Below are 14,163 nucleotides of genomic sequence, written 5' to 3'. Positions count from 1 at the left end.
TTTAAGCCGTGATTATTTCCAAATATATTAAATATTTTGTCCGTGAAACTGGAAGGAGTAGAGGGATTGGGGGTGTGATACGAGACAGTAATTCCTACATCCCTTTATATCAGTAATGCCAATATTACAGTGCCTAAGTTGGTTTCCGCACACTTCCACCTTTAGCACTCACTAGTCGATATCTGACGAAAACCACAGATGACAGATTTGTCATTCTTCTTATGAATCTTAGTTTCACTGCTGAACCAAAAAGGGAGTAAAACACTTTGTTATGAAAGCTTAAAAAATCTCAACTCCAGTGCAAAACATGGATGCTTAACAAAGAGGAAAAACGTACATTTGCGAGGATTGTTAAAAATACACAAGTCGGTGTAATGACGAGCTAAACATTGCCATCCAAAAATGGGGCACTGAAAGTATCCGATTATAATACAGTGGTACCTCAGTTCTCGAACTCATTAGAACTCAAATTTCTTAAAAGTTGAACCAAGCAGTTCGAAAAAAAATTACCTAGAGCTCGATCTGAATCTCAGAAGTCGAACTGTGAACGCCGACCTAAGATAAGTTAGTCACACCGCACGTCTCTCAGCGGAAACAAAGGGTAACGCTTCAGTCTCAGCCTGTGATAGCATCCTGCATGTTTACACTAGCTGAATACATATATTTAGACAGTAAAAATACATTTAGACAATGATAGACAGTAACAGTAATTATTATATAATAAAATACATTTAAAAATAAAGATTTCTTATTCATAATTTTAATATTAATAATAAACCATTAATACATTTAATTATAATAATATTGTCCGCCCGATTGGGGACGGAACAGAGACAAAGGCGCAGACGTCAGGGTATCGTGGAATACAGAGTTTAATACAGGTAAGGCAGGCAAAACGCAGACGGACAATACAATGACCGGACTGGGCAAAGAAACTGAAACTCGGACGAAATACAGAGAACTAATGACAAGCAGAAACAGCTGATCACAGGGGGATTAAACGGGGTTAATGATTGTTTGGATACATCTATTTTCTTACTTTACAAATTACTGTTTTGATAAATTTGCTTAGATGTGTTTAGTACAGTATATGCTCTTGTTTTATCCTGTTCATTTTGTGTTTAAATGCTAAAAAAAAACATATTTAGGTGTAATTTTTGGGGGCCGGGAACCAATTAATTGGTTTTCCATTATTTCTTATGGAGAAAATTCTATCAGAACTCGAATGTTTTAGGATTCGAGCCGGAGTTCTGAACGGATTAAGTTCGAGTTCTGAGGTACCACTGTAAATTCTTCATTCACAAGAAACTACAGATTTCACGGGGCTTCCGCAATGATTTGAACGTAGAAAACTACAATACCCAGAAGACACCTCTTCAGGCACGCCGGCTTCCCCCGCGCGACGAAGCTGAAACATCAATAAACTTCGTCGCTTCCAAAAAAAAGGGGAGTAGTTACGGACGGGCGTCATGGCGGACCCGGCGGCGCAGGCCTCCCCACAGCCCCGGCTTCAGCAGAACCAGGCCAGCATGACGGCTGGTTCGAACGCCAGCTCGGGCTCCGGCTCTGGATCCGGGTCCGGCAACAGCGATCCGGCCAGGCCGGGTCTGAGCCAACAGCAGCGCGCCAGCCAGAAGAAAGCGCAGGTCCGTGCTTTTCCGCGGGCCAAGAAGCTGGAGAAGCTGGGAGTGTTTTCTGCTTGCAAGGTAACCTGCCCCGTTTAATGTCACAAGGGGAGCAGCCGGAAAAAAGCGGCCCCCACCCGAAACGACCGGGACCCAGCCGCAGCCGAATGCAGCGGAGAAACTTGCATGCTAACTTTTAAAAATGTATTTATCGGCCAGTTATTCGAACTAATTGATTAATATGCATGCGGGGTTTTGAGCAGAGAAAACACGTGCCTATAGCTAGCTCCGGATATAAACAAAAGTACAGCAGCTGCGGATGCAAAATAAATAGAGATTCAGTACGGGCTGTTTCGCGGATAGTTACGATGTGTTTATCTGTATATCTTTTATTTACGTCTTAAATCGCAGGAAATTCGGATCCTTATTTTGGTTGCCAATCTTAAATCGCAGTTAAATGAAATGATGAATAAATACAACAAAGATTACAGCGCCATTTCCGTATTGGCATCTCATATATGCAACGATTACCGAAGGCAGAATATAATTTATTTGTTTTTCCAGAAGTGTGCTTTTATATTTTACGTATAGGGAAACATTCATAGTTTTGTTTTGGACATCCGGCTCCTTGGGTGTCTTATGAAAGTTCTGTGACGACTGTAAATAATCTTCTGCTTTCCTAAGGAATATGTCATAAGTCTGTTATTGATCACAGGTTGTGGAATTAAATGCATGCTTCAATCCAAAAAGATTGTGTGTTTTGTGTGCGTCTCCCCTATCGTTAAATCGCAGCTGCAGTAACCTCTTTCTCCTCTTTCAGGCCAATGATACTTGTAAGTGTAATGGTTGGAAGAACCCTCATCCGCCGACTGCCACCCGGCTGGATCTGCAGCAGCAGGCAGCCAGCCTGAGCGAGCCCTGCCGGAGCTGCGGACATGCCCTGGGTACTTAAATAATGTTGTGATGTCGGCTCTTTGTGGTGCTGATGGATGTGTGGGCGCTCCGTTTCAGCTTTGGGAAACGCCCCTTTATTCTCTGCCGCTGTCATTTTTGGAGATGGTTTAGATTTTTTTAAGACTTTGATTGGGTTTCCATTTAGTTTTTATGCTAACCTTAACAGCCATTAAAATTCATGTTAAAATGTGAAATTTTGAGTTTACTATCTGTGTTGCTGATACCGTTCGGGATATTTCAGCATTCCCAAAAATGTCAGGCTCCCAGCATTATGATCCCGGTTTCATAATACAAGCTGTTAATCTGGACTAGCAGTCATTTAACTTGTACTGCTCTTAAATGCTCCGTGAAACACTGTGGATCCTGTACATACAAACAGCTAATTATATGAGGCTTTAACAGCAGCTGCTGTAAGTTTGTCTGCACCTGTTTTCAGTCATGTAAAAAATCCCCCAGTAATGGTTTTGTCAAATGTGGGTGAATTCATTTTTTACCATTACCTAAAGTTAGGCATGTGCCCAGTACTGCATATTATGAAGTGTCTTCTCCGCATGGCCAGCCTGCCTCCCATGACCTTTGACCTCAGACCTTCGCTCCTTTAGTATATGCAGTTTTCATGATCTTCCTATGATCATGTGGGTGTCCTGTAAGGAAACTCCCACAGGCAAAATACATGCACTTTAGGTTACCTGGTGTTTCTCAATTACTGTATGATAATATGTGATTGTGTAGCATTGTGCGCCTTGTAGTAGACTGGCATTGAACCAGGGTGTTTCGGGGGATAGATTTCAGGCTCACTGAGGATCTTTGCAAGTTAAGTGGTTATGGACAACTGATGGATTAGTTTGAATGTATACGTTTTGAAACTTAACCCCCATGTACATTTTATCCAGGATAATAATTAGGGGTATAACATCAATTCTAATCAATATGTTGATTGTTGTGGCCACAATATTTATTTAACCAACTTACTTAATAGAGAGTAGAAACCAATACATTACAGTACATTTTATGTAATTTTGCACACCTATATTATGTTTTCAGAGAGTAAGCTAAACGTATCCAAAAGGTTTTGTGTTGTTGAAGTACAAATACAAGACAGAATGTTTCTCAGGCAGACATTTTTTGTGTTTTTGAGACATGTTATTAAAATGACATGATTATTATTAGGGGTGTAAATAGCAGGCTTTACCATGATACTTTTCGATTTCGCAATGCAACAATTCGGATATCTGATGATATTTGAAATGTTACTCTGATACGATACAATGCCATAATAAATGATATTTATGTTAATGTAAAAAATGTTTAATTTTTAAGTCAAATACACTAAATCAGCTTATGTTTCACTAGTGAAAATATCATTTATTATGGAATTGTATCGTGTCAGAGTAACATTTCAAATATCATCAGATATCCGAATTGCTGCATTGCGAAATCGAAAAGTATCATGGTAAAGCCTGCTATTTACACCCCTAATAATAATCATGTCATTAGCATTATGTCCATGGCTCAGTGGGTAAAACCATTGCCCTGGGGTTTGCACATTCTTCCCATGTTTTATTCTGGTTTTCTCCCAGCAGTCTAAAGACCTCCTGTTAGGCTTAAAGGTGTCTCTGAAGTGCCCTTCTGTGGCCTGGCATCTCATCCTGGGGGTGGCCTGCCTGGGATAGCCCCCATGCTCTCCACAGCCCCTTACTGGATAACTAGCTGGGAGATGGATGGACTTTAGCTGCTGTTTTCATATGATTCCGGTTTAATTTTTGAAGTGCTTATCCTTCTGCAAGTTTGGCTCTCACCACAGCTTCTGGCTAGAACTAGACTGGGCCCACAGTTTCTCTGTAAGACAGGAAACAAGGTGTTGGTCCATGATACAGTGTTTCAGAATCGCCTTTTACCACCCTGTACCCAGCGGAACACGTGTCACACCTGGAGAACGTGTCGGAGGAGGAGATCAACCGGCTTCTGGGGATGGTGGTGGATGTGGAGAACCTGTTTATGTCTGTCCACAAGGAGGAAGACACTGACACCAAACAGGTGTACTTCTACCTCTTCAAGGTTTGTGCTGCCTGCCCTACCACGTTTATGGATTAAGGTCATGTGACTCACAGACTTGTATTTCCCTGTACGTAGTTCTGCGCACGTGTCTTTCTAATGTTTGGTATGATGTCTCTCCATGTTTTTGTGGCTTATTTTAGAGTAGGTGGATCAGTAGTATCCAGCAAATTTATCGAAGCATCCAGAGCAGCCATGATAAAGTTCATCTTATTTAATTTATTTATTTATTTTTTTACTTTGTTGACTCATGCTTTCCTCACACTCCCAGTTACTCAGGAAGTGCATCCTGCAGATGAGTAAGCCCGTAGTGGAAGGCTCCCTGGGCAGCCCACCCTTTGAGAAGCCCAACATCGAGCAGGTGAAGTGGCAGCCCGGATGTTCACGGGGGTAGCGGGTCTGATGTCATAGTCGCGGTGGTGACGCCGCCTCATAATCTCTTAGGGAGTGCTGAACTTCGTTCAGTACAAGTTCAGCCACCTGGCGCCCAAAGAGAGGCAGACGATGGTCGAGCTATCCAAGATGTTCCTGCTGTGCCTTAACTACTGGAAGCTGGAGACGCCGTCGCAGTTCCGCCAGCGCTCCCAGAAAGATGACAGCACGGCCTATAAAGTGAACTACACCAGGTACTGTGGCATTGTGAGGTCCGTGCTGTGACGACTGAGGGATCCGTTTACAGCACTCGCTTATTGCTTGGGTGTGTGTGCCTCTTAGCTGGTGGGACAGCAAGTGTCTGCATGTTGATTCGCATCTACTTTAAGTACACCCACTCCTTACTTTGTGATTGCCTCAGTTAGTGAACATTTGCAAATAAGACTGTAAGAAAAAATTTATATTCTGACCATTTATGACCAAATTTCATACACCTAACAATAACATGCTGGAGTGAGAGATATTTGAAGATGAATGTAGTAAATGTTAATAATGTACACTCGATGAAGTATAAAAGAAACTGGGTATGGAAGGCTGAAGCTAAGTAGTAAGCACATACACCGTAATTGTCACTTTAATGACCATTTCGCTTAACGACCTGGTCCTTGGACCGCATCTCAGTTGCTAAAGGAGGATTGTTTGCAATACACATGTATGTGTGACTATTTGAAACTGCTGAAGGCCAGTGTCTGTCTTGGCGGTGGGAGTAAAGGTGATGACACATGGAGCAACTTTTTCAGCAATGTTGCTGGGCAACAGCCAACCAGGTGAGACAAAGGGCTACTCATCTGGATCTGGATGATCGCGAAATCTTGCCCACTGCCGATGAAAGATTTTCAAATTGAAATGTGTTGCCCAATATCAGTGGGAAAGTGTCCAAGCAACACTGGTCAGCCACATTGCCCGGCATCAATGCTCACAAAGTTGCCCCGTGTATCATCACCCTAAAGGATTCTCCGTTTGGCGCCACTGAATCACAAACTCAAAGTAGCACATTAATAGTATTATTGGATGCGATTCTGTTTCCATGCCGTTTTCATGTCTTTCTTCGGGGTGAGGGTTTGGCGAGTGGCACAGTGTGTCCACGCCGGTCTCGATCCTTTCTGCCTGTGCGCAGGTGGCTGTGTTACTGCCACATCCCGCAGTGCAACGACAGCCTGCCGCGCTGCGAGACCACGCAGGTGTTCGGCCGCAGCCTTCTCAAGTCCATCTTCACCGTCACGCGCCGCCAGCTGCTGGAGAAGTTCCGCACCGAGAAGGACAAGCTGCTGCCCGAGAAGCGTACCCTCATCCTCACACATTTCCCCAAGTAAGTATGTCGCCCCCCGCCCTGGTTACTCCACTGTCTGCTTACATCACTGTCAGGACAGAGTGGGGGCCGCTTGATGCCCCTCCTCCACCCGAGATCCCAGCCTGTGTTGCACTCCCCGCTCCGAATTCCTGTGCACCGAACAAAGTTCTGTGCCGGCAGTCGTTTCGGCTGAGAACAGGCTGTGCCTGTCCGCCGTGGCCAGGCGAGGGGTGGGAGGGATGGACCTCCAGTCACCAGATGCTGTTCCCTGCATCTTTGCTTTAAAAACAATAACAAAACATTTGTCTAGCTGGGACAGGAGAGGCAGTGGCATGGCCGCAAAGGGCGGGGGGTGATGATGTGTGGGCTTCCCTCCTGCAGGTTTCTCTCCATGCTGGAGGAGGAAATCTATGGGGAGAATTCGCCCATCTGGGACGCAGACTTCACCATGCCCGCCTCAGAAGGGGGGCAGATTGGGCACCAGACGGGTGAGGTCACGCCCCCAAATGACCTTCTCTACACATTTTTAATACTTTGGCAACCAGTGTTTAAATGCATTGGGTTTTTTTTCCATGATCTGGAAACTTTCAGAATTTAAAACCTACTGCAGTTCCCTTTGCTAGTTTAAAGCATCTGAATTTTTGACCCCTTGGTTGTGTAAATATCGTTTAGTATAGCATGGAGTAGATGGTCTGAGTATGGCTAATGGCTCTATCTTTGTGGTTGTGCCACATGTCTCTGCTGCACAGCAGTCATCAGCCCCGCATCCGTATCTGGTACCCCGTCCTTCACCAAAAACAGCAGCAGCACCTGTTCTCTGGGCAGTGCCAGCCTGGATACTGGTGTCTCGGAGCCCATGCCAGGTATGCAGAAATCATCTGGTAAAACTTGTCATTTCGGAGAAACGCTCCTTTGACTGTGTGTTGAAGTTAACCAGGGCTTTCAACTTTCTCCCTTGGATTTTTCGTGTCCTGAACCACTTTTGTGAAAAGAAATTGCGTAAAATGCCGTTTAATGCCAGGATTTTTCTGCGGGCAATGAACAGGAAAATGGTCAAAGAGGTTCTCTTTCACTTGGCTAAGAATTACATGGCTAATGTGTGACCTGAGAGATTTTGAATGTGGTGCAGTTGTTGGTGGATCCAGCATCTCAGAGTGCCGACGTCCTCCAGGTGAGAAGAGGAGGCTTCCAGAGGCACTGACTCTAGAAGATGCCAAGAGAATCCGCGTGATGGGAGATATCCCCATGGAGCTGGTGAACGAGGTCATGATGACCATCACCGACCCTGCTGCCATGCTGGGGCCAGAGGTAGGTATGACGGGGCATAGAGTGGCAGAGATGCGCCTGCAGAGGGGGCCGGGGGCTGATGCATCTGCTGTAAACTCGCCCCCACCCCCAGACTAGCCTGCTGTCGGCAAACGCGGCGCGGGACGAGACGGCCCGGCTGGAGGAGAGGCGCGGCATCATCGAGTTCCACGTCATCGGCAACTCGCTCTCCCAGAAATCCAATAAGAGGATCCTGATGTGGCTGGTGGGCCTGCAGAATGTCTTCTCCCACCAGCTTCCCCGCATGCCTAAGGAGTACATCACCAGGCTGGTGTTTGACCCGTGAGTGTAACACGGCCCCAGAACCCAGCTGTTTCCGAAGGGCTGCCCAGTCTTTGAGTGTGACGCTGGAACTGCGTTTGTACTGGGAAACCAGCACCCTGGCATTTATGCCAAGGAGTGTCTGTTTCATGTGCCATGGCCAATTGTACAAGTCAATTAAAGTATTGAAGATCTCTCTCAGGTTCCCAGATTTTAAGCAAAGTGCTTTGCCTGCTAATTAAAAGGAACGGTCTATGGCTTCCACAGTTCCTGTAATGCAAGCTGATGTCGTTTACTCAGGAAGCACAAGACGCTGGCCCTCATCAAGGATGGACGCGTTATCGGGGGGATCTGCTTTAGGATGTTCCCCACCCAAGGTTTCACTGAAATAGTCTTCTGTGCAGTTACATCTAACGAGCAGGTCAAGGTATGCTGCTGTCTATGAGCCACCACTCTGAAGTCATAGCTGTTTGACCACATTCCAGAAATGTACTGATGTCTATTTGTAGTTGGCATTTTATCATCTGGTTAAATAGTCATGGAGAATAAGAAGTCCGTCACAAAGATGGATGATGAATTTTCCGCCAGGAGGTTCAGTATTAACATGCTTTTCTGTGGTTTCAGGGTTACGGCACCCACCTGATGAACCATCTGAAGGAGTATCACATCAAGCACGGCATACTGTACTTCCTCACGTACGCCGACGAATACGCCATTGGCTACTTCAAGAAGCAAGTACGCAGTCCGGCCCACCTGCAGTGAAATGGCTCACATACTTCCTGTTTGTACTCCCGCCTCTTGGTGACAGCTTCTGTCGTGACCTTGTGCTTTGACAGGGCTTTTCCAAAGATATTAAGGTGCCAAAGAGCCGCTACCTGGGCTATATTAAGGATTACGAGGGGGCTACTCTGATGGAGTGCGAGCTCAATCCCAGAATCCCCTACACAGAACTCTCTCACATCATCAAGAGACAGAAGGAGGTGAATATCGCTATCGTGGCCGAACACGTTTCATGAGTTTTCAGTCAGGAATCCAAATGTCCTAAACGATGTAGCCTTCAAAGTTGGCTGAGCTGCCACTTTGGCTGGGGTGTGGGGTCTGAGCACTGAGATGGCACCATATCCCATTTTCAGATTATAAAGAAGCTCATTGAAAGGAAGCAGAGTCAGATCAGGAAGGTCTACCCGGGCCTGACGTGCTTCAAGGAGGGCGTGCGGCAGATCCCGGTGGAGAGCATCCCTGGAATCCGTATGTTCCTGCTCCTCTGTCTCTGCAGCCTGTAGACTGCAGGCCAGGTATGAAGTTTCACGGGGGCCTTTTGTCTCTCCGCAGGTGAAGCTGGATGGAAGCCCGGCGGGAGGGATAAGTGGTGAGTCTCGCTGAAGTAGTAATAGGAATAACGTTCTTGATACCAGCAGATGAAGCATAACTTTGAGTTGTGTTTTTGAAAACCTTTCATATAATAATCTTACTCCATGAAGACTCATAAATCTTTTTCTCCATCTGTAGTAGCAAGGAGTTGAAAGACCCTGATCTCTTATATAATATTCTGAAAAACCTTCTGGCACAGATTAAGGTAAGAATATATCTAAGTGTCTGATGGTTTGGCCAATGCCAAGACAAATGCACTTCATTCACTCATTGCCAGCATCATGTTTTACACTCTGCAACTAGATGTTGAACCACTGTTTCCGTTTGCTTGTTTCGTTCATATTTTTTACTTGGACTAATACAAAAATTTTCGAAACCAACCTGTGGGTCACCAAACACTTCATTTATAGACATTTGTATTAATGTCTCTGCAAGACCTTGAACCTTGACCTTGTTTAACTGTAGACTCACCCAGACGCCTGGCCCTTCATGGAGCCGGTGAAGAAAGCCGAAGCTCCAGATTACTACGAAATCATCCGCTTTCCCATCGGTAAGTCTGATGGAAGTTTCTCTGGTTCCTGTGAGCTTAGAAAGCTAGATCGGAGTTCTCACCGGAAGCTCCCCCCTCCCCCCCAGATTTGAAGACCATGACAGAACGCTTGAAGAATCGTTACTACGTGACGAAAAAGTTGTTCATCGCCGACCTGCAGCGCGTTATCACCAACTGCCGGGAGTATAATCCCCCCGATAGCGAGTACTGCAAGTGTGCCAACACACTGGAGAAGTTCTTCTACTTCAAGCTAAAGGAGAGCGGCTTGATTGACAAATGAGGATGAGGTACCACCTTCAAAGGCAATGCCGTGTGGGAGGGGTTGGCGGGGTCCAAGGGAACACCACAGATGAAGCTTATGAACTGTGGAACAAAGAATGGAATGTGAAGCGTAACTGTGGCAGTATGGATTGAGTGTTTCCTGCACAGGCGCTTTCAGCTCTGGTTTGCAGAGCCTCTCATTCGGTTCTGCTTTGTTCTGGCTAAGCTCTTAATTAGCAAGCACTGAGCTGTTTGAAATAATTGCCAGGTTCGACTCATGTTATGAGTGAATGTGTTTAAAGGGTTTGCTATATTTTTTTGTCATTTGTGAAAGTGTTAATTTATTGTTGTTGAATCATTTAGTGATCTTTTATGTAAATGTTGTAATCAAGTAATTGAATTAAATGCACCTCCGTTTAAACAAAAAATCCTGGCAAGTATTGTTACTTTTGGATGTATTGCTCCAATAAGACACATTGGGTTTTCCACGATACTTATTTGGTGGACATTTCTCATTTAATTCATGCAGTTTGTTCAATCAACAACTCAAATGCTCAGCTGAGACTAAAGCAAAATTACGGTTAAGTCGACAGCCAGCCAGGACCAGAGTTGAAAGCTCCTCCAGATTTATGTTATACCCAGCACCAAGTTACTATGTTTTAAAATAAGGTGAAGACGGTGGAAACCTTTTGGTTCTGTGATGTTCCCATTATGGATTATCGCATGAAGCTGTTTTGTGTACAACCAACAAACATTTATCCAAGGCTCTGCAAACACAACATTGATCAGTTATAAGTGCAGAAGTGATGTGTTTAAAAAAATAGTCAAAGCCACTGGGCTCAGTCACAAACTAATACAGTTAATCAATGTAATACTAAGCTAAGTGGCATTATGATGTGTTGGTTACATAGTACATGTTCAGTGGCAAGTTTAAACCTCTGGTGTGCCTCTTGAGGGTCCTGTTTTTGGTTTCAAATAAGTACCACTGGGAGGGTCTGGTTTGGGCCTGACTCGCTCTTGAGCCCTCATGCCACTGGCTGCCCCTCTCGAACACCGCAGTGCAGTCACCCTGTGCAGTGGGGTCCGTATTACGAGCACTGATAATGACACGGTTTTGCATTCCCTGTACTGTAAGCTACAAGTGTCACGAAGGCTACACTCCACGTTATTTGTTGCTCATTTGTCTCCCTTGCTTGTTTTAACAAAAAGAATTGTTGTATATTACATGAAGGGCATTATGTTTTTTTTTCCGTGTGTGATGTTTTTATGCTTGTCTTTTCGCCTTTTGTGCCTGAGAGTCTTGTTCATACTAACAATAATGGGAGTCAAAATCTACAGGGACTCATATCCAGGTCCTTCACGTCATTCAAAGCCAAATTTCCAGTTTATCCATGTAAGGCTGCAATGTCAAGCATTCGGTTTTTGGTCACTTGTTAAACTTAACTCCCCTCTTTCACTGTATGTGCAAATAAAGTGCTTTTATATGGTATTCTTCATTTTTGTTGCTATAAGAAATCTGCAGTGGGGCAGATTTTACATTGATTTTCATGGAAAAGTGAAGTGATTGTAAAATCGGCGTGTTGTGTTTCCTCACTCACATTTGCTTGCGAGCAGAGCAAAGCAATCAGTAGAGAGATGCATGCATTTATGCTGAAATGCAATTGATGACTCCAAGGAACTACTATGTATCAGGACCTGGGGGGGGGGGTGATCCACAAAGCAGGATTTCTTAATTAGCTGGGTTAACTTAAGCTGAAAGTCAAGATTATCCAATAAGAGTTTAAATAAGGAGCATTCCTATTGGACAATCATGACTTCTAGCTGAAGCTACCTCGGATAACTGAGAAATCTTGCTTTTGCGGAACACCTCCCTCCCACCCCCCTGTTTTAAATAGGCTTCATCAAGTTCTTAAGTGTTTTGCAGCCAGTTTCAAGCAGAAGGCCCATTAACAGGTACTTGCACCCAAAACAACATATCAAGTAATTTAATCTTATGCACCACAAATGGGGGGATTTTTAGTGCTAATCCTTTTTTTTTTTTTTATCCCATGGGTCCTTGGTCTAGCACAGTGTTTGCCAACCCAGTCCATGATTCCCACACAGCTCATGTTTTTGCTCCCTACTAATATAAATGTGTGATCACTTAAGTAACTGAAACGAAGGACTGGTGGGGTCCTCCTTCAGAATCTTTCACATTTAGTCAGTCCCTAGTCTAGGAGAAGAATATGAAGGATACACACCTCCTTCTGCCTGTACTTTCTTTCATTTTTTTACCCCTCACTTTTAGTCTGAGTGCTACTTTTCAAAACCTAAATATTCTGAGGAAATTTCCCCCACATGCACTTGCAAAACTGAAGTACAGAATAAGGTAAATCACTGCTTTTCCAGTAAGCACCCCTTCACAGATTTACAAACAATAGCCAGTGCTGCCTTGCAAAATTCAAACACGTAGTAAGTGTTTTGTTGGCTGGAAAATTATATAGGAAAACGTTTTATTGTTGATGATCTGGCTGTCATAAAAGCTGGTGGTCAATTTACTGCTATGGAAATTTTCCTCCACTGTGGTGATTTTCCCCCCTGTATCCTAGTGTCAGACCTTATGGATTGTAAAAGTTTTGTTTTTTAGATGATGTGGGTTTATTTTGCTTTTTTTTAAGTGTATTTTATATGATGATTTTCTTCTATTATCAGATGACATGGAACAATTAAAAATTGCAATAATACTTGTTACATCATTTATTTGGAAGCATGTTTTCTTTATTTTGGTAGGATGTAACTGATTGAAGCTGAACCAGCTTCTATATGGTCACATTTTTACCACAGTCTGTGAACACAGAAGCACATCAGCACGTCCCATGATCCTCTGCAGTGTTTCTTTATGGCACTGTCTGGGTGAAACCATCTTTCATTTTGTTCGCGTGTTAGCATAGTGAGTTGCTTGGAATCTCTCCCTACAATCCAAACACTAGTGATCCAGATAAGAATGCAAATTTGTATGGGCTTTATGAGACGTGTATATATACGATGACGGACTGGCATATTATCTAGGATGCCGTGCTTCCCTGGACAGGCTCCAGCTACCACAAGCTTAATTAGAAAAGCTGTTACTGATAATGGATGGGTGGAAAATAATTGCAATAAACTCCCCATCTCCATTGTGAAGTTTACACTGGTGCACTTCTATGTAAGAAGCATTGTGCGTCTTGTGTTTACAAAGGTTTGACTGTGATTTGGTGTGTGTGCGCAAGAGCATTAACTGGTAATCTATGCGTATATGAACTGTACTAATATTAAAATCTCTATGTGAATGTGTGTTTATCAGACGTGCAAAAAATGGCCGTGGCTAGTTGGTGTAGAAAATAAAAATAGTATGGTTTCCCTTGCTTGCCTTTGTAAATGCCTTGGTATTTACTGTTCATTTTGACTGAACAAATGTGAAAAGGTAATGGAATGTTTGGATAGAATTTCTGCTAGTCAGCATATAATTCACTTTGAACTATTTTTACAGTTATGTGAAATAAATTAGCATTTTTGCAAAAAAAAATAAAAATCAGTTTCTTGCACATTAATACTGTTCTGATTAAATTATATATCTAAAACAATCCTAGACATTTTTAAAGGAGTAGTAATAAGGTTTGGAACACACACACACACACACACACACACACAGAGAGAGATACTCCCCAGCTTATGGTCCGTGTAACGATATTTCGACTTTACAATGCATATTCCAATTTCATTCTGTTTTTCACTTTCTATATTATAATTACAAATAATGTGTATTATAATTACACATTATCATATAATGATTTTGCCTAAGTATAGGCAAATGTAACTCTTCTAAGCATGTTTAGGCTAGGATATGATGTTTGTTGGATTAGGTATACTATATATTTTCGCCTTACGATAGGTTCGTCCTGAGGAGATAACCCCATGTTATCCCAGGGAGCGTGTGTGCGTGTCTATATATGTATGTGTGTGTGTGTGTATAACGCACTGTGTGACTTAATGCATGTGCTCTGCTAAGGCCGGGCTTC

General features: G+C 43.6%; 1 protein-coding gene across 2 annotated transcripts; it reads left to right on the top strand.

The window, feature by feature from the left end:
- The first annotated feature begins 1,406 nt into the window (after positions 1 to 1,406).
- kat2a (K(lysine) acetyltransferase 2A) lies at positions 1,407 to 12,849 on the top strand. 2 transcript variants are annotated; one of them, XM_023809272.2, is made up of 18 exons: positions 1,407 to 1,706; positions 2,446 to 2,569; positions 4,492 to 4,637; positions 4,906 to 4,995; positions 5,079 to 5,260; positions 6,184 to 6,375; positions 6,739 to 6,845; positions 7,107 to 7,220; positions 7,529 to 7,665; positions 7,757 to 7,965; positions 8,245 to 8,371; positions 8,569 to 8,679; positions 8,781 to 8,924; positions 9,078 to 9,192; positions 9,277 to 9,313; positions 9,454 to 9,520; positions 9,781 to 9,865; positions 9,952 to 12,849. In XM_023809272.2, exons 1-18 carry the CDS (start codon positions 1,470 to 1,472, stop codon positions 10,143 to 10,145), a joined length of 2,418 nt encoding a protein of 805 aa, XP_023665040.1. In that variant the 5' UTR covers positions 1,407 to 1,469; the 3' UTR covers positions 10,146 to 12,849. The 2 variants fall into 2 exon arrangements, with proteins under 2 accessions (XP_023665040.1, XP_023665041.1); XM_023809273.2 differs by having other exon boundaries at positions 1,409 to 1,706; positions 7,110 to 7,220.
- Positions 12,850 to 14,163: the final 1,314 nt, after the last annotated feature.

This window comes from Paramormyrops kingsleyae, chromosome 5 (genome assembly GCF_048594095.1).
Source record: "Paramormyrops kingsleyae isolate MSU_618 chromosome 5, PKINGS_0.4, whole genome shotgun sequence".
In the NCBI taxonomy this organism is placed as follows: Eukaryota; Metazoa; Chordata; class Actinopteri; order Osteoglossiformes; family Mormyridae; genus Paramormyrops; species Paramormyrops kingsleyae.
The sequence above is the reverse complement of the archived record's forward strand: the minus strand, read 5'-3'. Positions and strand labels throughout refer to the sequence as shown.

Bases quoted from the DNA above. Each gene is read 5' to 3' on its own strand.
- kat2a (XM_023809272.2), top strand. From the start codon at position 1,470: ATGGCGGACCCGGCGGCGCAGGCCTCCCCACAGCCCCGGCTTCAGCAG. The intron at 7,221-7,528 runs GTATGCAGAAAT...GACGTCCTCCAG, and splicing joins TGTCTCGGAGCCCATGCCAG to GTGAGAAGAGGAGGCTTCCA. The intron at 9,521-9,780 runs GTAAGAATATAT...GTTTAACTGTAG, and splicing joins ACCTTCTGGCACAGATTAAG to ACTCACCCAGACGCCTGGCC.